Below are 27,569 nucleotides of genomic sequence, written 5' to 3'. Positions count from 1 at the left end.
CATAAAAAGCAAATGAGATCATTGATGTCAAATCCTTGCACAATTCTTTGCACACTAAGCACCTAATAGGTGAAATCAGCAGGTTGGTAAACGACTCCCAAATATTTCAATGGGACTATGTAGATAATGGTATCACCAAGGTGAAAAATAATAATAATTACAAATAAAGAGGAGGGACAAGAAGGTGAATAACTACTCAGAGAGCTGTTGCTGTTACTATTTTTATTCCCAGAGATATTTATCAAGACACGGCCTAGATTTGTAGGAAAACCACACCTCTTAACAAACCCGGTCTGTGTTGCATTCCTCATGCTAGTAAATGGCACCACTGTTCCCCCACTGTTCTGAATCAGAAAACTGAGCATCCCTGGGCCTCACCCATTTCCCGTCTCACTTTATGCAAGAGATACAGGGGTATGCTCTATTCTTGTCTTATGTAGCTCTTTTCAGCAGTTACCTCTGCATCTTGACTCTTACAGCCCCCAACGTCTTTGTCATTTCTTTGTAGACTAGCACCATATCCTTTCAATTTGAATCCTGTTTCTCTAGTTTTCTCTCCTGTGTGTTCTCATTCCTCAGTAATTTTGTATCTTAGGGCTGTTCCCCCACCTCACAGATCTGGTCAATTTGTAATCATACCTCTAGATGCAGCCCAGATGAGGACTCCCCTAAGGATTTTCTGCCCTCCTTCCCCGCTCTCAGTGACTTTACCTTTGACAACACACAGCACCTCGTTGGTACTCATCGCAGTCTAGTGTTCCCACTGTTTTTGAACTTGTTGGCCTTTCCACCTAGACTGTGACTGAGAAGGATGGTGTTCTCTTGGCTTTAAAGTTCTTAATTTAGCTTAGTGTCAGGGGGTAGGGGTATCTAAAATATTTTTTATTTACAAAATTCGTAAATAATACTTAGAAAGTTACTTTCTGAAACGCCAATGTTAAACTAATAACTACTGTTTTACATCATATTGAATCTTTTATTTAAGGCAGAACATTTTAAGAACCAAAGAAACTTATCATGTACTAAAGAAGTAAATTAAAAAAAAAACACAGAGATTTAATTACTAAAAATTAGGTGCTATCAAAAATGAAAAGCTTTGACCAAAATTTTACACTAAAAAAACCAAACTATAACTTTATCATAAATCAAAGCATATTATTAGAATCTTTCATCATATAAATATCAGGTTATATACTTTTGTTTCAGTTAAGTCCTAGAATACATTTTTTTTCTTAGAGGTTATGCAGGTTAAGAAAATTTCTAAATTTCCAACACTAATAGCCCATATTCAGAGACAGGAGCTTTGTAAACACAGTGAACAAGATTTATTGCAACATGATTTCACATAGTTTATAGATACTGAATTATAGGTTTTTAAAAATTCTTTATAGATTAAAAAAAACATTTTCATGAGTATCATCATTTAATTGCAGAAGAGAAAGTAAACACTTGTGAAGGCTGATGATTATAATGATTATTATCAATGACAAGCCTCTCCTAACAGTGAAACAAGCAACAAGAACCCTGGCAAATCCATTATTCTGTAAAACTTTTCCTATGCATTCATTGTAATCGAAGAATTATCTCCATTTAAAATTTTTTTTTTTAATTTCCCAGCTTTATTGAGATAGAATTGACACATTGTTGTGAGTTTCAGGTGTATGATATGTCATGTTGATTTGGTACATTTCTATATTGCAAAATGATTATTATGACCAAAGCATTACCTAACACCTTTATCCTACCAAATAATTACCATTTCTTTTTTTTTTTATGCTCGCCACTTTTAGATAAAATAACATTATTCGGAATATGAGAAAATCTAAGTGTTTGGAGGTTATGTAGTATATTGCCATCAAAAGAATTAGCACTGGAGCCAAATCTGGAAATAGATCTAAGCAGGGGGCTGTCATCTTTGAATTGTTAGTACGGTTAAACACTTCGATTTACTTTTGCATTATCATGTGCCTTTTTGTAGGCCTCTCCTATTATTTTCACTAATAGTATCAATATAAAAAATGATGACAGTTCAGAATAGTAATATAATTTAAATAGCACCACATCTTTCTTTTGAAACAATTCACTCATATTCATGGTAGGGAAAGGAAGGGAAACAAAAAAAGAACTAAAACGTTCTAACTGATTTTTTTTTGACATCAGAGTGAATAATATTGACCACATGAAACAATTACCATCTTCCTTGTCCCAGATTTACAGAACTGCTTTCTACACTTTATTCTAGTGCTTAAGCCTAAAGGACAGGATGGGCATCAGGAAAAAACAAACAAACAAACCTAGAAACATTATAAATAAAATAGCATAAATAGATGATTATAAAACGTTCTTTTGTGGTGTGCTATATTTGTTTCAAATATGTGATTTCAAACAAGACAATGTTGGAAATACTACAAGACTTTCCTACTGGCTGGAGCTATTTTGAAATGTTTCTAACGTAAATAGAAACAGAGAAGTTTACTAAAACTTCCTTTTAAGGACATCCACGACTCAGAGCATTATTAAACTGCAAATACCGAGTCTTTCCAAGATACCATTTAACAGTAAAGAAAGAAAGAGAATTTTAAGCTGTTGCCTGTTCTTCACTACCGCTTTTATGCTTTCTTTTCCTTTCATTCTGAAAGAACTGCCATTAGTTAAAAAAAAAAAAAAAAAAAAATGTCCGGAAGGCAATGCATGAGCATGACATTGGAGTTCTGTGAACGGGTTAATTCAAGCACAGCTGTCCAAACTACACATAGGGGAATTAACCCTGGTGAAAACTATTAATTGTGATTACCAAATGTTTCTTTCAAAGCTATAAATTCAATCACTTAATTGTTGGAAATAATTCACTGGCAGGAAAACAGCTATGACTCTGGTCTATTTATGCCTGCCTCTACCCACAGGCCATTTTTCTCAGACTGAATGGCTGAATACAATATTACAAACTCTTACACCTTTAAGAATGAAAGTCGAATGCTTCCACTAACAATAATTGTTTTTTGTGGTAAACAATAACTTCTCTCCTCTGCCTTTATTTTGATAACTTGATTTATGAGACAAGGAAACAGATCAGATTAATTAGAAATACTTGTTTCTTCCGAGAAGAAATACGGTTTGTTTTCAGTTAGCAAGGATTCTTTTTAGTACCAAGGAGAACCAAACACAAATTTCAGTATAACCACCAATAGAAAACAGGAAGCCAACTTACTCGTCCCTTCTGCCAGCATTCCACTATCTCCTTATCTGTGTTCTTGCCTTCCAGGAGACTTAACTGCTGAGCCCACGTTGTCAGAAGGGTACTGAACTGTTCCAGGGCCTGCTCTAGTTGGGCCACTTGGCCTGAGAACTCCTGCTCCGACAGGGCCATTTGGCTAACCAGGGTCTGCAAACTGGTCTGCGTTTGGAATACGCTGTCTTCCCACTGCTTCCAGTCGGCACGCAGGGCCTGCATCTCCGTATCCATGAGCTCACTCCCACTGGCAGTTGTGTTCTGTTTCACTGCAGGGGCCAGCGACTCCACTCTGCTTAGGCGGCTTGCTCCAATCTCTCTGGAATCCATCAGCTCCTGTAATGGAATATCACCATGGTAACCGAGGAGGCGGTGAGTCACAGCAAGTTTCCAAATGTGTACAGAGGGGGACCCTGTCCTGCTATGAAGTTTTAGCAAGCGTGCCCCAGGGAACCAGAATCAATGCACCCGCCCACCCCTAAGTTATAATGACAGAGAATTGCCATCCCGAGAGCCGAGGCTTGTGGCAAAAGAAGCTGAGGAATCCGCAGCATCCTGAAAAAGACAAAACAGGTTTCCTGAAATCAGGCATTGTTTGAATATGTGAAATTGTTTTGATAGTGCCACTGTGTATTCCTCCTATAAATATGCAAATTTGTAGTTCTCCCTAAATTTATGAGCAAATGGACAAGGATTGCGGCAGAACTGTGCTCTCCTTTTGGTCTCTACCCCCTTTTCACCATCTTCCACAAGATGGTAGTTTTCAATCACACCTCCATTGTACTGGGAATCATGCCAAATTGCCAGAACGAAAGCATAAGCCCCGCTCAATTTCAAATATTTCACTTCCTTAAGTAGACCTCTTCATTGTAACTAAAATGAATAATTCACAGACATACTTAATCAAAAGTTCAAAGTCATTACTAACCTTTAGACTGGGTTCATTTAGTTCTATTACTTTTACTTTTTTAAAAACTCACTAGAAATTTAACAATTTAGCTATAACTTTTTTGGCTTAACGCACACAAATACTCTAAAGGACAAGATACAATTACAATGTGTTGCTAATTAGGTAAAATAGCAGCATTTCTTTCTGACATTAGATTTCTTTACTGAAATTTCTCTCACTGAGTTCATCATCTGGTATTTATATATGTATATAATCTATTGCTCCAGCCAGGATTTTATTAATAACACAAAATTATGACTTCACTCCTGGATTAAATACTAGGGAAAGATGATTATTAGGAAAAAACTTCAAAAAGAAAATCAATTACAAATTCATAGGTATAGAAAAAATCGGGGTATGAAGCATGCTTACTAAATTATGTTAAACATAAATTATCTTAACTATTTTATATAATATAGTTCACATTTTATTAGATTAACTTGAAACAAATATATCTTATACCATTACATACAAGAGAGTCACTTTTTAGTACAGATCATTTAAAAGTATTTAGTTAAATAGTAGTCCAAATAGTTAGCATTTTATATACATATTCACACTTTCCTCAGCAGCAGGATTCTAAAAACCTTCCTAATTCATCAGTGCCTAGAGTAAGCAGTGACTTGATGAAGAAAAATCAAAACTTTTTAAAAAGAGCTATGTCTATTAGATTTAAATGCTTATAATTTGCTTTTATGGGTGATTTCCAATTTGGAGTTCAGAGAATATTAACTGTCAAAACTCAGTTTTCCAATATACTCTCTAATGCACCATCCTAGTTTTCTTTGGCATGAAAATGGGGCATTTCAATATTTGTGATCACTGACTACACTCATCTCGATTTTAAATAACGACAACATCATTTTAAAGTGCTTTGAAATAACTTTGACATGTTTTTCCTTGTCTTGTACGTAAATTCTTTAAAATATGATATGTACCCACATATGTACACATACACCCTCATACCCATACATATTTGGCTTTGAAGTTGACTATTCTCAGTGGTCACTCCTGGGGATCCTCGGCAGGGATGACACTGAAGGACAGAGGAGGTGCTTGTTTATTTCCTCCATGGCTTCTCTTCACCCATACACAACCTCCATTCAGGCCTGCCCTGGACTTCTGAGAGGCTTCGCTTTCCTTCTCAAATTCCAATTTCTTTCTGCCAGCAACTTCTACATGTCCTACATATTTTTAAAGTATTTGATAAATGTATTTCAAAAAAAGAGCATTTGGCAACACAAGGCAGCAACCTCGAAAAGGAATGATCTTATCTCCTAACATCGTGATTTTAAACCATTAGTCCCTCCTTGCTGTCTCCTATCCCACCCTACCCCAAATCCCTGTGATCCCGTCTCTCACCTCACCTGGCTGTGGGAATGGCAATCTGTGGTTGCCAAACAGCCTAACTGCCAAGTCCAGTGGTCATTCTTTGATTCCTCTTAATGACTGCCCCTTGCTACTTCTCTGATGGTGACCCTCTCCTCCACCAGGGGCTTTGGTAGAACCCCACCTCCCTGGTCCTCCTCCTGTTACTATTTCTCCTCTCTTTTTTCCCTCTCCCTTTCAAATCCTCTTCTATGGCCCCTTAAATATTGATAGTTTTGATCCTGTACCCATTGTTCTGTCTGCTTTACAGATAGGTCTTGCTGTCATTTGCTCTGGTGGCTTCAACTACAAATGACTTAACCACTGATCATTCCACCTCTGTGTCTTCAATCCAGCTTCCTAACCTGAAATTCAGACTTGAACATTCAATAGCCTCCTAGATATCACCACCTGGCCAGTTCAAACTCCACTGTTCACAACTGAACTCATCTTTCGTCCTCTGTAATCCAGCTCCTCTGCCTGTACTTGTTTTACGCCGATGCACAAAGGCTTATTGACTCTAGGTAACATCTTAACCGTCACCCTTGACTTTTCGCACATTGCCGTTCCATAGCCAATTAAATCACTCATTTACCAAATTCATTGAATTTTCTCATTGAATGCATTCTATTTGACAAGCATGATAATAAATGTTAGATGTGTGTGATCTAATTTAGCCCTCAAAACTACTTTATGAGGCAGGTACTACAGTTATTATTATTTTACCAATTAAGAAGTTGAAGCTTAAGGACATCAAGTGAGTTGCCCGAAGACACAGCTAAAGAATCAGTAGAGGCCGGACACACAGCTGGGTTTTTGATTCAAGAGCCTGAACTCTACAAGTCTAGTGAGCTGTCATTACACTTAGTGTATTATTTTATAAACATTGTTTTGTGCACCATCATTCCCTAATATGTGGTGAGTTCCCTGACGGATGCACAACACTGGCAAAAGGAATGAATGGATGGATGAATAAATTAAAATATTACTGAGAAATGTGTCAAAGAAGTATCTTGAAATGTCACACAGATAATAAAAACTTTCAAAAGTGCCTTTATGTGATGATCTCATTTAAAAAGTGCTTTTATGTGATGATCTCATGACCTCATGGTCATGGTAAGATTTAAATATGATAAGCACTTAGAAGTAAATATTCAAAACTGTAGTTATTACGGTTAACATCAACTATCATTTTTATGATTTTTACGTACTGATCTCTGGGGATCAGAACACAATTTCAGTCTTAAATTCTTGACACCCAACATTTCCTCATCTAAAACAACCACTGAGGATTTCATCATTAATTTTTAGATAAAAATCTATTATTTCCCATGGTGGGTGGATTATTGCAATGTACTATTCAAGCAATTCGAAATAACTAGAAGACACTAAGATCTCCAACTTAAGCAATAAGCACATTGGCATGCAGAAACACATGTGGACAGTGTTCCAATAAAATGTTTTCAATTCCTATTTTTCCTCTTGCTTATGTTTAGAAATCATGAGGTGCAAGGCAATAAACATCAGCAAAAAGAAAACAGGTCAGAAACATTTTCAGTAACAGAATCGTATCCATAGAATCTTTATCACAGGTATGTGAGACTCAAGAACCAATGAAATAGTGAGCTTATAATAGCTGTTCTTTTCCTGACCTTAATTTTAGTCAGTTTTTTCTGGGTAGCTGATGAATCTCCAGACATGTCTGACCACCGGTGAAGTTCTTCCTTTGCTGAATGGAGCCAATCTGTGAATTCTTGGACTGCATCTAAATACATTAGATGGTCCTTCACAATCTCTTCCACTTTCCTCATTTTCTCCTAGTGAATAAAGGAAAAGCTACTTTAACAGGAGTCACTATTGAGAATGTGAAATCAGATAAGATAATAAGTATGATATGGGTCTCTTAATAATTTCAGAAAATTTCATACTTACTCTTAGATTTTTCTCTATGTTTAATATCTTAAAATAAAAATATCAAATCTTAGACTGAAAGACTTTGAGGAAACAACCAATTTTCCTATAATTGTACTTTTGTCTAGCTTTGCATAAAAATCTATGCTTAATGAATATTGAATAACATCCCTCACTAATCATCCACTTAATAATAATTACGACAATAATGATTCTTGTTATGTAAGAATTTATTTGTGTTGGTTTTGTTGTAAAGCATTCTGCTCAGCATGCTAAATGCATTTGCTCCTTTCATCCTCATAACAGTTCTATGATGTAGCTACTATTATTATCACCATTTTATAGGAAAGGACACTTACAGAGATTACAGAGGTTAAATGTGCCCAAAGTCACACATCCAAAAAGTTTCCAAGCCAGAACTCAGATTTAGGTCCTTTTGACTCCAGAGTCATAGCTCTTAATCATTACCAAAATAAAAATTAAGATTGCAGAAAGAGAAAAATTCATGGGCATCCATAGGTTAGAAATTATCTTTACATAAAATTTGTCCATGAAATGTACAAATAGTTTTAGAGCAGCCAACTCCCCTATAGTTCAACCTATAGTGTCCTCTTTACCTGAGCCTTGAAGATTTTTCTTTAATATAAAACACTAACCTTGGCAACTGTCATTATATCATTAAACTGTGTTTTCAGTTCCTCTTGAGCTGTTTCCTTGAAAGACTCATCCTCGGTCTTCTGGTAGAGCTCCCTAGATTTAGCACTGAGGCGGTGCAGGGCTCTGGCACGGTCTTCTCCCTCAGATACAATGGACTGAAAGTGGTCCAGGAGGGAAAACTTCTCTTTCAGGCCTGGTTGCAGTTTCAAGGGATGTTCTACTTTTCGATCCACTGATTCCATCCACTGCTCCAACTGGTTTTTCCACTCTAGGTAGTCATTCCATTGGCTAATCACAGACTCTAAAGTGCTAGAATTAATGTCACATATTATAAAAGTAAGTTATTTTGACATCTCTAGTGAAAACCAAATAAGGAAATTGCATCCATGTAAGCTATCCTATTAAATGCTCTTGTAAGTGGTGAAACAGCGCTTTTAAGTGCAAGGAGAAACATTACTTCTCTGACCCACAGCAAACGCACTTCAAATGAAAGTGAGTCTATGTCAAAATTTAAGGAAGATGTTGCAGGCATATATGCATCTGGAGATTTGTCTTCCAAATGCTAATTGTCCTAAAGAAACAGGCAAATTTATGTGTTATATTGTTAAGAATTAGCACTGGGCATCAATTACATTTTATTTAATATATATCAGTTCTTAATTTTCTTGGGCTCAGTTTATCTTATTAAAGTTAGATACAATTATTTGACAGGAATTTAAAATTTAGGGTATTTTTCCTGGGTAAATAATATCATTCAATTAATTTTCAGTTAGGGATGGATATATACATATACATACATATATATATGTATATATATATATGTGTATATATATATATATACACACAACACATATGTATATATATGTATATATATATATACATATATACACACACAATATAAAATGTTTAGTGTTAAATATATGAAAGAATGAATACTTAATGTATTTATAAGAAATATAGTCACAGATATAATAATCAAGTAAGTAGCTCTCCTGATAGTCAAGTAAAAGGCTCTCCAGGCGTATTACTGTGCCGTAAAAAGAATGAAATTTTATCATTTGAAACAACACGGATGCATCTAGCTCTTATGCTAAGTGAAATAAGTCAGTCAAAAAAAGACAAATACCATATAATTTCACTTATATGTAAAATCTAAATAACAGAATAAATGAACAAGCAAAACAGAAATAGTCTCATACAGAGGACGAACTGATGGTTGCTAGATGGGAAGGTGGTTGGGGAAATGGATGAGAAAGATAAAGGTATTAGGAAGTACAAATTGGTAGTCACAAAATAATCACAGGGATGTGAAATACGGTATGAAGAATGTAGTCAGTAATGTGAAAACTATGTATGTATGGTGTCGGGTGGGTATCAGACTTATCTGGGGAATCACTGCATAAATTATATAAATCCCTAACCACTACACTGTACACCTGAAACTAATATAAAATAATATCGAATGTCAACTATAATAAAGATATATTCCACAGGATGTAAAATATAGCATAGGGAATATAGTCAATGGTATTGTAATAGCTACCATGTTTCCCTGAAAAAATAAGACCTGGCTGAGCAAGCAGTTCTAGTGGGTTTTTTTGGAGCAAAAATTAATATAAGACCGGTATTACATTACATTACATTACATTATATTATATAAGATCTAGTCTTATATTATAGTAAAATAAGACCGGGATTTGTATTGATTTTTGCTCCAAGGGACGCATTGGAGCTGATTGTCCAGCTAGGTCTTACTTTCAGGAAAACACGGTATGTTCGACGTCAGATGGGTAATAGACTTGTTGGGGTTATCACTTAGTTAGGTGTAAATGTCTAATTATTATGTTCTTTTGTACATCTGAAACAAATATACATATATATATATATATATATATATATATATATATATATATGACTTAATTGTTAAAAAAAAAAAAAAAGGCTCTCCAGGCTGGCATTTTAACATTTTAAAGCATTCAGCTTTACAAACTATTTTTTTAATTGAACAAAAAATATTTTTTATAAAAGCTATTAATAGATACCTAAATACAATATGGTTTTTAAAATGAATCATGTGTATATAATTGTATTCATAAAGGTAAGTATACCAATCAAAAGCTATACAACATTAACAGCAAATCTGCATACAAAGATATTCCTCTGAATTTCATGTTTTACTGAGCATCAAAACCCACCAATCTTTTAGTCCTTTTCTCGTACATTATTCTGTATCCACATTCTCTGTATCTGATTAGATCCCTGGATTTCATTTCACTTTCTGTGTGACATTCTCCACAGACATGTATCATTGGCTGCTGCTTTGGGGGTTGATCATCCTTCTGGGTATCCATTGTTTGTCCCCACTTAGCACACACAAACTCATCACACACCGCCCTTCCAGATTGCAGCTCATTGTTGTTACAAACTATTCTAGACTCCTCTTCAGCAACCTCTCCTCGCTTCCCTTGCATACAATCCTATGATCCTGGAGTTATAGCTGCAGGAAATGTACTTCTGGCATTTGCTCAAATTCTCTTTTGCATGCATAGAAAGCTCATCATACACGCCTGAAGTCTTATCCTTTCCTCAAAGAATTTTCTAGAAAGTCTAAATCAAGCTCATCTCCCCATCAGCCACCCAGGCCCTGTGTTCTTCTACAGTCCCACAGTGTCTTAGTAACACCATCTGAGTCAGAGAGTTTCTGGAATGTACCCTCCCCTCCCCGCTGAGCACTTAGAGGGCAAAACATACTTTGTTTTGTTTCATTGTTTTAGCCCAACGATTTGAACACTGCTACTGCTCAATATGTAGTTGTCAAGTTTAATGTCTCGCTGAAGAGGAGAATCAAGGATTTGAATCAACGTTTTATATTTCATATTTTATTCCAACATCTGAAAAATATTCACCCATATTCCTGCTCACTTATGAAGCTGGCCTATTGCCCAGCATTGGGAAGTTTGGTCTGTCATATAGAAAATAGAACCATAAGATCTGATTTTTTTTTCTTTGCTGATATGAGTTATTACCAAGATTCAACATCCTGCTGACTTTGGCAATCACTCTGTGAGCTCCATATTAAAGAAGAAAATAAAACCACCTTCCAAATTTTAGTTGAAACCATGGTTCATTGTTTACATTGCAGTGGGTAATTGCAGCGTGTTTTGTTTTGTTCTGTGATGAACTTTAATCTTTTATTTATCTACTATTTATTATGATCATATTGAGCACACACTTTTTTGGAGATTTAACCTTCAGAATATGGCTCCTGGAATGTAATTTAATATTATTCTGACTGAAGGTCATTAGGCCAACAAGCCAGCCAGATTATTTGTGGATGCTCTGAGAACTGGGAGGGAGATGAAAATCTTCAACTCAAAAATGTAGCAGCAACGCTGACACCTGGTATAACAATCAGTGTCTTCTCTACGTTCTCATCAGGTGCCGTGCTTCCCTACACGGGCTCTACAGGGGCTCAACAGGCGTCCTGGGTGGGCTAACTGTTCCGTGTGTGAGAATGTCCCACGCACTGAAGGAGGTTAGCTCTCTTGGCCTCCATGGGATGCCCCCATCCCTGTGACAATCGAAAACTCCCACACATTTCCACAACCCAATGTGGGTGATATTATTACTTTGGGTTGAGAAAAAGATTTATACTTAAGCTTAACAGCTGCCAACCACTTAATTTCCCTGATGCTCCTTTAAAAAGCAAAAACATTTTCAAGTTATTAAAGACCATATATCCTTGCTTTGATGAATTGAAAGGGGTATTTTACTGAGCTCATGTTGTGTGAAAGATCCCATGGAAGATATTAGGGGAGATATAAATCTCTCTCTCTCTCTCTCTCTCTCTCTCTCTCTCTCTCTCTCTCTCTCTCTCTCTCTCTCTCTCTCACACACACACACACACACACCAAGGAAACAAACAAACAAAACCAGTCTTTGCCATTACAAAGACAGGCATGCATGTAATCAGCTAACATCATACGCTTGATAACTCTACCACAGATACCCTCAGCACTGCTCCATCATTTTACTGAGCCACCGGGTGTCATTTAGACAAAGGAACACTAAAAATACTCTTTGTACCTCTGAGCACGGACGGAGGAGCTCATGATGTTAGCCCACACATCTGTAAGGGTCTGCAGCTGAGCCTGAATCGCCTTCTGGCCTTCTGTGGTGCTGCTTCTCAAGGCCTGTTCCCCTTTGCCAATGGCCATATTCAGCTTAACTTCCCCTTCCCCTTTCATCAGAAGAATATCCTATGAAGGAAGAGTGAACACGTGTCAGGAGAAACATTAAAGCCTTCGGATATTTTTGAAAACAGTTATGTTTCCCATGAGAATCAAGGTAGGAAATACCTTCCTCACCTTAAAATGAGAACAGCAACAACAACAAACTCTAGACCCCACTGCAATATAATACTTGACTTAAATATTAGGTATCCAAGAGGCCAGAAGTCAAAGATGAACTCCAATTAAATTCCTGTAAAATTTTGGGTCACTAGCCTAGACGTTGTAACTACTAAAATTGAGTTTCAGAGTAGAGAGAAATTAGTTTGAAAATTAAGATGCACTTGTCGAAAATCTAATAGTTCCCTAATTTTCATTGCCTAGCTAATTCTTGTCTTTCAAGGTCCCCTTCAGGGACTATAGTCTGTGTAGGTGGTCTACTTTGCGCTTTCAACACACCTCTGTTTGCTTCAATCAAGGCTCCTACATACATGACACCCTGCAACTAACAACTTACAGGTTTGTCTCTCCCACTGATTTGCACTCCTAGAAAGCAAGGATTGTTATTTATCTTTACATGCCCAGCAGCTTACATAGTGCTTAGAGTAAAGGAGGCATTTATTTCATAACATTTGCTGAATATTTACTAAATAAAATTAAAGAAAATATTTTAAAAGTATTAAAACAAAAATATTCCTCTACAAAGGGGGAAAATGACCACTCTAAATCCTTTTTGCCCAGTTTCTCCATTTTGCCCACATAACCCTCATTTGGAGGACCATGGAATGATTACGAGCCAACTCAAACACTTGTGAATCTCATGAAATTAGTCTTCGGAAACTGTTGGCGTCTAGCCAGTGCCACGCGTACCTGTATTTGCACGAGCCGTTTTTCCAAGGTGTCTTTGCTTCCGATGGTGCTCTCTGCACAGGACAGTTTGTCTTGAGCGTCTTTCACCCAGGACCACATGCTCTGCAGGGCTTCCTCCAGCGCTTCATGCTCCTGCAGGGCCAGCTGGCAGCTGCGGAGTTTCTCTTTGGTCATTCTGAGTAAGTTCTGGTAGTTCGTGAGCAGCTGGGAGCACAGGCGCCCTTCTTTCCCAGCACCGTGGCCTTCTTCACTGAGAAGCTGCCCTCTCTGGGAAAGCTTATCGAGAGACTCTCTAAAGAAAACAGAAAAAAAAAAAATTAACTTTGACAGTCTGGAGCTCAGCGGAGGGCATGACAAATGGTTGTTGACATTGGAGCAGTATCCAGACAAGAGCTCACAGCTGACATGCCTTGAAAATGAAGATCCCGGATTGTGCCGGCCACCCGATTCTCTTAGGTTTCCCCGAATGTAGTCAACATACATCTGGGGATATGATTCACTCCGTGCTGTGCCTGGATCCAAGCCCAGCATATTATTTACCAGGAATTCACTTCAGAGAACGGCCCAGGCCTGCCTCTCCAGTCTTTCTGTAGCATCTCTCCATTCCTAGCTAATACTCTCCTCATGAACAGCTCACTGAAGTTTCCCCAACACTCTGCTGTTTTATACACACGTGGAGGGTCCTCCTTTGTGAAAACCTTTCTGCTCATCCCCACTTCTTTCCTAGTTGTCCCGAAAGCTCAGTGCGGGCTCATATCCCTGGGCAGCATCGTGGTGACTCCGGGGAGGGTGGAGAGCACAGGTCTCCTCTGTGTACCTTCTGCCCTGGATTGCTCTGTCACCTCCTACACCCTGCCGGTCTTTCTCAATCCACAAGGCTTTCGCTTTCTAGAAGCCTTTTGATTACATTCATCTCATGTCCCCAGGACCCAACACAATGTTTGGCAGAGATAAAATGCAAAAAAAAAAAAAAAAAAAGAAAAGAAAAGAAAAATCTTTTAAAAAGGCAATTTTATGAGAGCTTATTAAGGGTGTCCTTATATCTCAGGTTTCTTGCTCATCTCAGGTTGGAGTTATGTTAATCAGCTCGAGGGAAAATACAATCCTGTATGGCTGGGTTGGCTTCATCCTGTTTTACAGGTTCTGAATTCAGATCAGCACATCTATCAGAAACTGTCTGGGATAACAGAAGGGAAGGTGCAGATGTCTGAACACAAACTGTTGTGAGTACTAAGAAAAGGATGGGAAGTCTGTCTCCTTCAATGTCTCAATTCTTTTTTCTGAGCAGCTACTATGTAAATAGCATCCTAAACAGCTTTTGTGAGATATGTAACACTTATACAATGTCACATACTCTCAAATACAGTTTTTATTCTTGTAATCTGGTGAGACAACAAAGTGGCTTAAGCAATAATGTGAGTTAAATAATAATTCAAGACAACAGGTATCACTTGTCACAAGAAGAATTGCTTAGAAGAATTGCTTAGATATTTAGATGATAAATATTCAAGGATTCTCAAGTCTTGGGTACTTTTAAAAAATATATAGGGGATTCTCCCCAAGATATGTGAAATACTGGAAATATGATGATGAAAACAAAAAACAAATAAATAAACAAACAAACAAAAACAAAACTATAGAGGAATGGGAGGAGCAAACAAGGGACAGAAGCAGTCAGATGGAAGGAACCTGGGAGCAAACACACTTACGGACTCTTAGCATCTGGTCCTGGAATATTAGAGAGTAACAGCTCACGAAGAATATGTAATTTAAAAAATTTGGAAGGAAGAAAGAAGTAAGTCTGGCCATGTTATGTTATAGCTGGACAAAAGTCAAGGTTTTAAAAGTAAATAAAGTATAGTACAATTTTCAGAAAGTTATATAGTTAGAATAATGCTTTTCTGTTAATGCAGCAAATATTTTCTATTTTTGTGGCACTATAGTGGACAATGGTAATAGAAAGACGATAATGACCCAATGGCTTCTGGCCCTGAGAAACTCACCATAGCGGGTGGGGAGCATAGAGTCAGCAAAACGTTTATCCCATGGTACGGGCTCACAGAGGTGGGACCAAACCATTCCAGGGCAATTTTATAATAGTCCTCAAACTAGCACACCAACAATAGTTTTCAGTGTGGGTTCTGTTTGTGCATTTGCTTACAAGTTTGTTTTTAAAGAGAAGGACTACTCAGCATGTCTGACCAAAAAGAGGACTTGGAGAAAACGGGATGAGTCTAATCTGAATTAGGCAATTTTTACTCAGTTGATCAATGTTGCTCATTTCTCTGATTAAGCAGGCTGGCAGTTAGCCTTGCAGCTTCACAGACGAGTGCATCTGCTCCTTAAGAGGACAGTTAAGGAGTTGTGGGTCAAATTGGACAGGGTTCCATCTTGCAATGGAGGAGTTCCAATGAAGCAACTGAAAATGCCAGGGGTGGAGCATGAATTTAGGGAGCAAAGCCCTGGAGGTCGGGCCAGAGAACTTGGCCTGGGAAAGAAGCCAGAATCATTTGCTCAGTTGGGAAGCAATGAAGAGACACATATTCCAGTGGAGAAGAGGAACCTCCAAGACAGTTGGGGCTTAATGACCACACTTTCTGTTTCACTAAAAATATTATGAGGATGGGGTGGATTGTAAATGGGACTGGAGGCTGGAGTGTACTTGTATAAAGATTATACAGAAATTGGGATCTACGGCATTATTTTTGTAAATGAAGAGTATCTTTCAATCACTTATATCCTTATAATAACCTCTGATCATCATCAATCATCATCATCACCATCATCACCAACACAATGCTTAAAGGCTAATATCAAGAAATATAGGAAATTAGTGGCCTGTCCAACCTGTTGAGCAAAGGAAGGAGGAAACGGGATGCAGACCATCTCCTTACTTCTATCCCTATGCTCCTCTCCAGAATACTACACTGTTATCAAAAATACGGCACAATCACTTATATTCTAGACATTCAAGGATAGAAACATACACAACTACCAACCCACTAACAACCAAACCCAATAACTAACCAACTAGACAAACATAAACTAGTTTGGAGGGAAAGGACTATTCCGTTCCAGCACCATACCTGGCAGCCAGTAGTTCTCCCAGAAACATTTCAACTTTATGGACTTCATTTTTCTTCTCAGGAATGTGCTGTTTACTCTCTCCTAAGTTTTCTGTACTTAACCTTTCCTCCATTTCACGGATCCATAAGTTCAGTTTTCTGTGCTGATCCTCAAAGCTAAAGTAAAGGAAAACACCTTAGAGAGATGCTTATGGGCTCATTGTAATAAATAAATTCTAATATCTGAGGTCACAATGTCTATGGCATTTAAGAGCGCATGAATTTTCAAGTATGGAAGAAAACTCAACAAGAAGCCCATTGAATTTTCACTTATTTCAGTAACGAAATGACAAATCATGGAAATTTCTCTTGAGATCCAAGCCAAAAAGAATCACCCTTTCTTGGAGAATTGATTACCTGGTCATCAATCATGGGTGGTAATTACCAGCAAGATTCCCATGTCAACACGCACTTGACTTTGGGTCTTAACTACAAAGACCCCGAATTGGGGCCCACAGATAAATGAGGCTATGGAAGCGCTGGGAGAAAAAGGGAAAGTCATCTCTGTCTTTGCATCCTATGGGATTTGAATTCGGGACAGGAACACAGGGTCTCTAAGTTTTGAAAATTGGGTAAGTTCTCTGAGAAACATGGACAAGAGTCAGGCAAATTATTCCAGCACCAGAGAGTTGTTTAGATTATAATGACATCTTTTTCCTCCCTAGTAATGAGTTTCGTTTTTTCTTTCTAATTTTATAGTCAGCCATGTTGGCATAGTTTCCTGATTGTAATCTTGATTCACACGTATCCAATAGGTGCTTTTTGCCACGAAATGACCCATCAGAAGTAGATAAAAGGAAAAGACTTAGATAACTTAAAACCTGGGTGTCAGAGCTCTAATATCTTGATTTACTTAAATAGACCAAAAAAAAAAAATGCATGTATTATGTCGTTTACAATGACTAGCAGTGAATGTAATTCCTTTCTTTTTCTATGTAGAAAATACAGGCAAATGATATCATCAGTGTCCAAGCAATCAATCATTGTTCTAGTATGAACTGGTACTTAAAGTCAAAGCTTATTCTCCTTTAAACTCACACTTTCAAAGATTATTCGTTTATTCACAATGGCTCTTTTTTCTCGGTCTTTGAAAACATATTCTGTGCATAATGAAATCGACCCATATCAAAACAACCTACCTCCCAAGTTCTAAAGCACAGTCTTGAAGAGCCTGTTTGTCTTTAAGGCATTGTTTCAGAAACGCTTGAAACTCTTCATTAGCTTTTGTAATTTGTTCCTGAATGCTACTGACAATCTGTTTAGACAAATGTGCATACAAAGTTTGTCCTTCTTGAGTCACAGCATCAAGCTTGCTCTGCCCATCGCTGACTGAGTCCAAAACGTTCTGTTTCAGGAAATAAAGGTAATGTAAAATATTTGCTATTATTCCAAGATCCTGGTGCATGGGAACATTAATTACAATTCCGAGAGAGTAGAGCAAGAGAAAGAAAATAGAGGCCAAAGGAAGAAAAGCTTTAAGAAGCCTGGAGTGGGAATGAGGTATACAATTGGATATACTTAAGGCTCATAATTGAGGACAGTGCCAGCCAGACATTGGAACCACTGGGGACAAACTGTGAACATTGTCAGGCTGGAAAGGAGGATGTTCTCATCCAGGTCTTGTTCTCAGTTTGTCCCCATTCTTACCATATCAACCCAGTCCAGGCCTCACCTCTTTACCTGGTGAGTGTGACATCTTCTAACTACCTAACTGCCCGCCCCCTCCGCTGACACCCCCTGCACGTAATATCCTGACTTCAGATCCCTTCTTTTCTTGGTATGCACCTCTTTCTTGGAAGATCTTAAGCATGGGCACGGCTTCCACAGAGCAAAAGAACCCCAGAACTGCTGTGCTAGCCTGGCCTCGTCCCTGAGTTCCAGGTAGCACGTGCAATTGGTACTCAGACTTTTCTTGTGGAGTTCCACTGCATCTTAAGCCTTCAAGAGACACAATTCCACAGCTGAATTCACCCTGGCTCCCGCAAAACTAGTTTCCTTTATCATAAGGATCTTCCTACCCTGACTGCTAATGTGTTATCTCTTAATACCATGAGGCCACAAAATCCTCATGTTCCCATTAATTTTTTAAAATTTATTTTTACAATACTTAGCACAGTGCTTTGCTCAGATTAGCTGCTTGAGAAATTTAGCCAAAACTCAATTTAAACCAGTCTTCTGTCAATCATTTCTTAACTTCACTATGGCCTTCTCTTCCCTGAATTCATACATTTTTCATAGTCAGTAAAACCCATAACATCTATACTACCTATTGCTTTAATTTGAATATATCTGAGCTCCAAATTTAGACGACGGGCTATTAAAAAACGTAAGTGATGTCTTCTTTTAAAAACTTTTCCATGATAGTAACGTAAAATAGATATAATTATTTATGCTTTCACTGCTATAGAAATTAAAGTTAACTTTAGTTTTGAGTAAGTTCCAAAGAATGATTGATTAATAGGCTAAAAGAGAGAGAAAAGGGATCGAGAAATTCTGTAGCTATAACTTACTATTTCAACTTACTTTTCATATTGCCTATCTCCTTCGGACTCAAGGAATTGAATTCTCATAAGGAAGAAGAAAAGTTTGAATAAAATAAGATTTGGAAAAGGAGACGATTTAGGTCTGACTCGAATGGCAATTTGGAGAAGAAGCAAAAGCAATGCCAGCTTCGGTACCTGAAGGTCATGGAGCTTTGCCTCTAGGACTCTGCTGTCACCAGTTCGATCTGATGATTCTTTTGCTGCTGCTTTTATTCCAGAAAACCACTCTTGGAATTCCTGCATAGACTCTTTTGAAAATAAGGAAAATGAGAAATACATCCAAAAATATTGAATGAGCTCCCAGGACGACCACAGTGAATTAGTTCTGGCCTTTAGTCCATAGCTGCTTGCCTTACCGAATATTCCAAAAAGAAAATAATAATAACATAGACTATGACACAGCATGATCTGCAATCATGACTGTTCATGGTAGCACTGAGAAATTATCTTGGAGAAAAGACTGAAAAAGAAACTTGTATTCCTAAAAATGTCTGTTTTCCCCTTGTGCTTCTTTCTTTTGGTAAAGAAAGAAATTAATTGCCTAAATATGTCAGAGTACAAAGGGAGAAAGGCTCTAGGGTGTTAAAGCCATTTTTGTGGCAAAAGGAGGAATCATCTCCTCATTCCACCAAGTTGACATGGAGTTATTATGCATCTACATCAGAGTGCTGGCTCAGGCCTGGGGGAAGCTGGGTTAGCGACATACAGTTGGCAATTTCTTGTGTTACATGGCTGCTGTGTTTCCTGGCCGCTCCTAATATTCACACTTGCTGTCACTTCATCATAGCACTGGATGGAATTTTGCACACTAATGAGCCACATGTAGACAATCTAGATGAAATTCAGAATCATCAATAGTGGACTCTTACTTTATCAGGGAGAAAAAGAAAAAAAATTTGCTTAGGGAGAAAGCCCAAGCATAACACTTCTACTGCCCAAATCTCAGTGCACAACTGAATTTAAAGTGATATTCTTCTGGAAAGTTTTGCAAACTTTTGCTGGCAGTTTCTATGCAGCATTTGGTTTGGGTTCTTTCTTATAAACAAACTATTCATGCTAAGGTCTGCCAGAGCTCACCATTGAAGTGTTTTTCCAGACAATCCTGGAGGCTGGCCTGCGTTTTGGAGCACAACTGGCTCACAGCTTCATGTTTCTTTATCAGCCCAGTCATGGCGCTGCCCAGGCTCTCCAGCTCAGCTGAATGGTATTTGCGACACAAACTATTGAGATTTTCTTGGGTGGAGCTGATGTTTCTTTGCTGACTTTGAAGTTCTTTTTGTATTTCCTATGGAATAAAAGTATGCCATGAGGATGTTCATCACATTCAAGAGAAATATTCCATCTATTCCACTATGGAACTGGTCGTGAAAATTGATGCTGTTGAAATCCATTCAGCATCTGTACACTTTCGTGAGATTTTGTTGTGTGTCTGTGTGATCTGTGTTGATTCTTTGAGAATTTTGTCCAGTTCTCCTAGGTAACAACTACAAACAGCTATTAAGAGGTAGCTGGGATTTGAGTTATAGTCTAGGATTTCAAACAAATTGAATAGATCCTTACAGATTCCAGCCCATGAGCTTAGGTTTAGTGAGTTGATTAGAAACTATTACTACACTCTGTTAATTTCATATTCTTCAGTGGGCTATTAGGGCCTTGTTTTAGGGTCATAGGCCACACCAAAAGCACCAGTATTTAATTTAAAAATGTATGTCCTTAGTCTAAAGTACAGTAAGAAAACATAATAAAAGAGAATAGATCACATATGTTGAAAAGTCGACTCAACTCACAAGCTTTACAGAGAGTTAATCAGGAATGTCACCTATGAAAATGGACAGATGACATGAAAGTGGGATGTTTTCTCAACTGTGTTTTTTTTTTTCATTTTATTGGGGAAGGGGAACAGGACTTTATTGGGGAACAGTGTGTACTTCCAGGACTTTTTCTCCAAGTCAAGTTGTCCTTTCAATCTTAGTTGTGGAGGGTGCTGGTTCAGCTTCAAGTTGTTGTCCTTTCAGTCTTAGTTGTGGAGGGCTCAGCTCAGCTCCAGGTCCAGTTGACGTTTTCTAGTTGCAGGGGGCGCTGCCCACCGTCCCTTGCAGGAGTCGAACCGGCAACCTTGTGGTGGAGAGGATGCACTCCAACCAACTGAGCCATCCGGGAGCTCAGCGGCAGCATAGCTCAAGGTGCCGTGTTCCATCTTAGTTACAGGGGGTGCTGCCCACCATCTCTTGTGGGACTCGAGGAATTGAACTGGTAACCTTGTGGTTGAGAGCCCATTGGCCCATGTGGGAATCGAACCAGCAGCCCTTGGAGTTAGGAGCATGGAGCTCTAACCGCCTGAGCCAACGGGCCGGCCCTGTGTTTTGTTTTTGCATTTTTTTTTTAATGTCCTTCTCTAGATGAAAGCAATCATACTGACCAATAAAAAAATTTATGAAAAACTATTTGGTAGGGGCCGGCCCGATGGCTCAGATGGTTGGAGCTCCGTGCTCCTAATGCCAAAGGTTGCCGGTTTGATTTCCACATGGGCCAGCAGGCTCTCAACCACAAGGTTGCCGGCTTTAACTCCTCAAGGGTCCCACAAGGGATGGTGGGCTCCGCCCCCTGCAACTAAGATTGAACACGCACCTTGAGCTGAGCTGCTGCTCAGCTCCCGGATGGCTCAGTTGGTTGGAGCGCGGGCTCTCAATCACAGGTTCGCCAGTTCGATTCCTCGACTCCCGCAAGGGATGGTGGGCTGCGCTCCCTGCAACTAGCAACAGGGACTGGACCTGGAGCTGAGCTGCGCCCTCCACAACTAAGACTGAAAGGACAACAACTTGACTTGGAAAAAAGGCCTGGAAGTACACACTGTTCCCCAATAGAGTCCTGTTCCCCTTCCCCCCAAAAAAAATCTTAAAAAAAAAACCCAAAATAAACTATTTGGTACAGTTGAAAATTCACGGGCATTCAACAATTCTATAGATGCCACCCTCTTACTAAAAATAATAACAATAATAATAATAAAGTATAGCCTATGAGCAGACTCTACAGCAATGCATGTATTCTGTTTTCAGATTATTCATTTTGCATTTAACTCTTCACCTGTTACTTACTTTGCTGTGTCTGTTGTTAACATGGGTAAATGAGAGCAAAGGTTATATGCATATTTTGATTATATTAATAGTCACCACAAAACAGGTGACCAGATATTTCTACTGAAATGCAAACACTTAATGATAGTTGGTTACCTACCTTTCCTTTCTTCAGCCCTTCACAGGTTTCACTTTGGGCACCGTTCATTAAGGATTCTTCTAATTTTGTCAGCCAGGTTGTTATGTCATTAATAAATTTCTCCACTTGTGTACTCTGAGCAGTGAAATCTTTCAAGGTTCCTTTTGCTTCTTCAGTAAGTTCTTTGGCATGTTCCAGTTTCTGCCTTAAGTCTGCTTCTATAAACTAAACAAAGTAAGATTTCATTAAAATCTATGACTACCAGACCCTCATTTCCTAGGAATTCCGTTGATGTGTAGCTTAACTAAAAACACATAAGCCTAACTGTGAATGCTCATTCAATTTTTCTAAGAAGGAAAACCAGTGGGTACAAGCTGCCAAATATTTCAAGTGATGAGAAAATGGAAAGAGTAAGGATTACAGTTAACGTGGGTCGCTAAAGTGGCAGTTTGAGGTTCCAGGGAATATACGAGACGGCATTTCAAAAACAGAGCTAGACTTTGCAGAGCTACTTGGGAGGTGACCAAAAACCTGCTCTTCATTTTGCCTGGGAAATGCTCACACATGTTCGCTGTGATGTAGCCACTACTTTGGACAAATATCGCTATAGGATTTCGTCGTAAAGAGCTTTTCTTTTTTTTTTTTTCTTTTTCTTTTTTAATTTATTAGTTTCAGGTGTACAAGACAAGGTAATACTTAGACGTTCATCATTTATTTTTGTCTTCTACTTTTAAACGTTCAGCAATGTTTAGTTCTCTCTTCCTGGATTAGTGATTTCTGGAGGGCCATTGATATCTCTGGACCCGCAGATAATAAAAGTCCTTATAATCATGATAAGTTATACACAGTTTCAATTCCACAATTAAAACATCCAGCCCCATTAAATAATCAAAAATTTGAACTTAAAGATAAGGCTTTTTTCTTACTTCTCACCCCCTCCCCTCAACTCACATCTGCTGCAAACAGGAAGCCCATAGTGGAGAAAGGGGCCAAGTGCCTCCTTCCCTCTTTCTTCACTTCCCCCATCTTGCACAGCTCTGAGCCCTGCAGGTTTGCTCAGGCAGCGAGCAGGTTGATGAGAAGACTGGAATCTGTGCTTTCTAGGCCAGGTAACAGTTCACATTGTCTCCTTTCACAGGCCTTTGTGGGTTTTTCTGAGGCTCCCCTCAGTGCTGTGACCTCCCAGTGAGGCTCCCTAGATGCGACAATGCACTTCTGTCTGGTTTTCACCTTCCCCTGCAGCCTGAGGGCCTCTCTTGAACTTCTTGCTGCTGAGACCTCTCATTCCCCAGAAAACCTTCTTAGATAACCTGAGACATCACACATGGATACTCTCTTCTTTCCTCTCCTCTCATCATTCACTTCTGGGTCAGAGGTCACACTCTGGCATTCACCCCAACTGACTCTGAGATGCAGGCCACTCCAAACAATCATTTGTCCTGTGGCAAACACATCAGCAATTAGCGAGCCTGTCTCCCAATGTTAAGGTATGTCTGAGGGAGTTAGATATTAGATTCCTATGTCCGCCAACTGCAGGAGGCATTGTCATGTTCTCCCGATTATACTACTAAAACCCTTCTCCCTATTTTGAAGTAAGATCCAGGCACCCCTACACCTTAGAGTATGCCTAGATGTGTATATGTGTGAGAAACCAGAGTAAAACAGGAGCTCTCTACCAACACCCTGCCTCTATCTTCTGCAAAAGATAGAGGTCTTCTGCCTCTATCTTCCAGCTGTTGTCCATTTAGACCCTCAGAATAGGTGACATGCATAAGCGCTCCCTCTCAGTTTTATGTGATTAGCATCCATTCTGCCTCTTCTTGTGTCAGGTGAAATGCTAACATTCTGGTACATATGTGTCACCCACCAATTATGCTAACTGATGGGAACACAATCTTAGGTCATAGCATGATTGGTTAATGAGAAACAGTATAAAAAAAAGGACAAAGGCACAAGAGGAAGAAAGAAAAGGTAGAGAAAATCCATGAGGGCAGCAACAAATAGAGAGGTGAAAGGAACGCTGCAGCTTCTGTAGCCCGGAGCCTGCAGCGCTGGCCGCCAGAGCAGACCCACCACCTGGAGGCTCCGAGGGCACCAGCACTGAAGTAGCCCAGGTTTCCTGCTCAGACCTCTCCCCTGCCTGCCGCCCGGTTCCTATGCATTTGTGCCACCTAATGGGCCTTGAAAGGAGATTTGCCGTGGTAATCCCTCCAAACCCAAACACTGAGTAGATGAATTAGAAAACTATCAATGAGGATAGCAACATTTATAAGTATGGTCTCTGTTCCTGTCTAGACATAAGACGGTCCATGAAGCAAGCTGGATGACTCTATTTCCAAAATTTAGTAAGGAAAAAGAGAACGAATCTCATTTTAATATCTGAATTGAAAACATGTTATTAATACTAACACAAGGAGTTCTAGAGAGGTTAATATTTTAACCACCATTTATGATAAGGTCCATGTATTTTCTTGGAATTATGATGATTATAACAATGAGAATGCATATATATATATATACATATGTATGCATTTTAATATATAAATACATAAAGAATGTAAATGCTTTTTTTGAGACAGAGAGAGTCTAGTGTATAGTAATTATTACAAACCCGATTGAGTGCTTACCTGAAGATCTGGTGGTGTTTCTGGATTTTTAGTTAATTCTTTCAGATCAATAACTTTGGAATGAAGTTCTTCCAATTTCAAGGCTTTGTTTTTAACTTCAGACTGCCAAGATAAAACACAAAGGAAAACAGCATAATTAATTCAAACATTGACAGGTTATATCTGGCATTTAATAATTTCAAGAGTTAACTGTCAAAATGTTCCATCTTCAAGACAGGGTAAAAAAAATCTGTTTCTTTTTATTTTCTTATTGTTATGATTATTTATGAATGTGGGAAAATGTCACTATTAACTTTCACTTGGGATGTGAGGAAGTATGCAGAATGTTCTTCCCACCTTCTTTTATTGGGACAAAAATAAAAAATAAAAAACCTCCTGGAAAAAATTAAATGCTAACCAAACGTCTTGAGTCAGTGAGGACTTTGAATAGCTAACTGTCATTTATTCATTAGCATTAATATCACTGGTTACTATGGCAGCATTAAACTCTTGAGGAAGCCTTTCAAAGCAAACACACATGAGGAATGCCTAATTACTGCCGATTATATGTAATACATAAGAAATCTTTCAAATAAAAATTTAAAGGATGTTAAAACAAAACTCAGGTTAATTAAAAAATTGACACCTAATAGTTTGTCCCTTTTTTTTGCACTAACACTAACACAAAAAGAAGAAAAATAATCAAAGAAACACTACTAAGCAAATTAGACACTTATAAACTTCATTAGTTCATTAACACTTATAAACTTCATTAGTTACTTGGGGCCACAAAGGAACATTTAATAAAGTATCCCTTTCAACTTAAATATCGTATTTTGGTGTTTTGTGGACAGTAACAAACCTCCTGATGTCTCCAACTCAGAAAGTAATTTACTTATCCAGTAAGATGTGATGAGCTAACTGGCAGGCCACTGGCCTTTTCCAGAAGTAGGCTGGACAATTAAGCATCACACCTACACACCTGCACTTAATTTCCTGCACAGCGTCAGTGACACTGGTGGGCATGAGCTGAATCTAGGTCACCGGTTTCATTAGCTGGTGTACCACACAGACAGTTAGTGACCTAAACACCCATGTCTGTGAGTGACTACACCTGGATATCTTGAATGTGGGTCTGATGCCCACTGGCTCCAGGGGTCCCAGAGGTCAGTAGTAGGACTGTAGTGTATGTGGGTTTAATAACTGGCTCTCCAAAAAAAAAAAAAAACAGGCCGTGATTTGTAGCATTTACCAACATGTTGAGTTACAACATGATGTCACTGCATGTGGAGTTGGAAGAGTGGCACAGCAGCACACCAGTCTACAATATTTCCAGCAGGCAGATATAATAAATGTCAGTAACTCAAGAGCCTACGTAATAGTAACCGGAGGGTAATAATTAGGAAGTGATATGTTTTGAGCATTCATTACCTTTGTTTTTAATATAATTTATTTCACTGTAAATTGATTTACAATTTAATTTTGAATAATGGTTGCGTTTAACACTGGCTCACAAAATTCCTAAACATGTAATAATGGACTTTTGCGAGGAGGCACAGGCACTATTCCACCCCACGCCGCTGTTGGACCTGTGATGCTAATTGAACATCGAAGATAATAACTAAAGAAATGGTGATATCCCGCCCCGACTGTACTTTTAGTCTGCATAATTTCCTCCACTTCTCTTTGTCCGTAGAAATAGAAACAATCTCTAGAATGTTTTCTGCATTGAAGACAGTTAGATAGCTTAGGCAATACAGATGACTCAACTGCATTATTTCAGATTATAGTCATCCACCCGTTCATGTATGTGTGCTGGGCTGGTGCTGGGCACCAAGCATATGATGCTGAGCAGTTTCTGCCTTCCCCAGAGTACACTCAGTTATATGTTCTGGGAGACAGGTTATCCCTTGTCGCTCTATTTCCCCTTACCTTGCTTCATTTCTCATCATAGCCCAAGTACTCCTTGACATTTTATATATAAGAGATATTGTAATGTAAATGATGTAAATACCATGCGGGTAGGGACTTTACCTCTTTTACCATTATACTTGCATTCTTGTCTATGATGCTGCCGGACATATTTTAGGTGCTCATTAAGAATTTGATGAGTGAATGAATAAATGAATGCAAGAAACAGGAATAAAAGGAGTTTAAAACGAATTGGTGACTAGAATTTTAAAAGGCCACTTTCTGTGGAAGCCTGTGACACTCCAATCTCCATTCATTCCATTTCTGAAAAGGAAGTGGAAGAACCCAGCACTAAGCATAAGTGTTTAGCACATGGTAACCACTCAGTGAACATTTTGTTTGGATGAAGAAAAAAATAGATGCTAAATGTCAATGAATTATAAACACTTTCGATTTGGTTTTCCAGTAGGAAGATGCCATATTCTCAGATGAATGGTAAAAATTATACATTTTATGAGCTTTTACTTTTCCATTAATACTTTAAGAGCATCCCAAACTAAAAAGTGATAATAATGCAAAAAATCTCTTATCCATAGCCTATTCACTTTCAAGTAAACAGCAAAAGGTAGTGAAGAATTTTGTTACAATCACATAGGTCTCAAAATGAAGAATGAACTTTAAGAAAAGGATGCAGTTTTTTAATATGCTGGTCAATGATATACCACAAGCTCACATATGAAAGTGTAGTCGATTTACCTCAAATTCTTTCAGAAATTCTTCTGCTCTCAGGCTGTTATTCAGGTTGCTGATGTTTTCAGCCAGCTGTGGAACAGAATTGTTTGACCATCCTTCGATCTCTTCTTTGCTTGAGAGTACATCAGCCCAAATAGACAGGCTTACCCTCAGCTTATCCATGTTTTCCTCAATTCTCTCTGATACCTAGGACAGAAAAATGTAA

The 27,569-nt window shown here is 38.4% G+C and overlaps 2 protein-coding genes across 17 annotated transcripts in view; both read right to left on the bottom strand.

Annotated features, from left to right (window-relative positions):
• The window catches only part of SYNE1 (spectrin repeat containing nuclear envelope protein 1), a gene marked incomplete at its 5' end in the record, with an annotated part of 420,585 nt that overhangs the window by 207,097 nt on the left and 185,919 nt on the right, over positions 1-27,569 (bottom strand). For all 16 annotated transcript variants that reach the window (XM_081044694.1, XM_081044699.1, XM_081044700.1 and 13 more), the window contains 12 exons: positions 3,209-3,565; positions 7,199-7,363; positions 8,114-8,423; positions 12,201-12,373; positions 13,214-13,505; positions 16,300-16,455; positions 17,478-17,683; positions 19,017-19,129; positions 19,959-20,166; positions 22,116-22,319; positions 24,722-24,823; positions 27,368-27,550. In XM_081044694.1, the coding sequence (XP_080900820.1) occupies positions 3,209-3,565; positions 7,199-7,363; positions 8,114-8,423; positions 12,201-12,373; positions 13,214-13,505; positions 16,300-16,455; positions 17,478-17,683; positions 19,017-19,129; positions 19,959-20,166; positions 22,116-22,319; positions 24,722-24,823; positions 27,368-27,550 (2,469 nt within the window). The remainder of the gene's footprint in view (positions 1-3,208; positions 3,566-7,198; positions 7,364-8,113; positions 8,424-12,200; positions 12,374-13,213; positions 13,506-16,299; positions 16,456-17,477; positions 17,684-19,016; positions 19,130-19,958; positions 20,167-22,115; positions 22,320-24,721; positions 24,824-27,367; positions 27,551-27,569) is intronic.
• On the bottom strand, positions 10,289-10,465 carry LOC308495893 (DNA-directed RNA polymerases I, II, and III subunit RPABC4-like; the record flags this gene model as incomplete). Its single annotated transcript, XM_081044393.1, has 1 exon — positions 10,289-10,465. The coding sequence occupies one exon, from the start codon at positions 10,463-10,465 to the stop codon at positions 10,289-10,291; it is 177 nt and encodes a 58-aa protein (XP_080900519.1).

Source organism: Rhinolophus hipposideros, assembly GCF_964194185.1.
Source record: "Rhinolophus hipposideros genome assembly, chromosome: 3".
Classification (NCBI taxonomy): domain Eukaryota; kingdom Metazoa; phylum Chordata; class Mammalia; order Chiroptera; family Rhinolophidae; genus Rhinolophus; species Rhinolophus hipposideros.
This window is presented reverse-complemented; position numbering and strand designations above follow the sequence as displayed.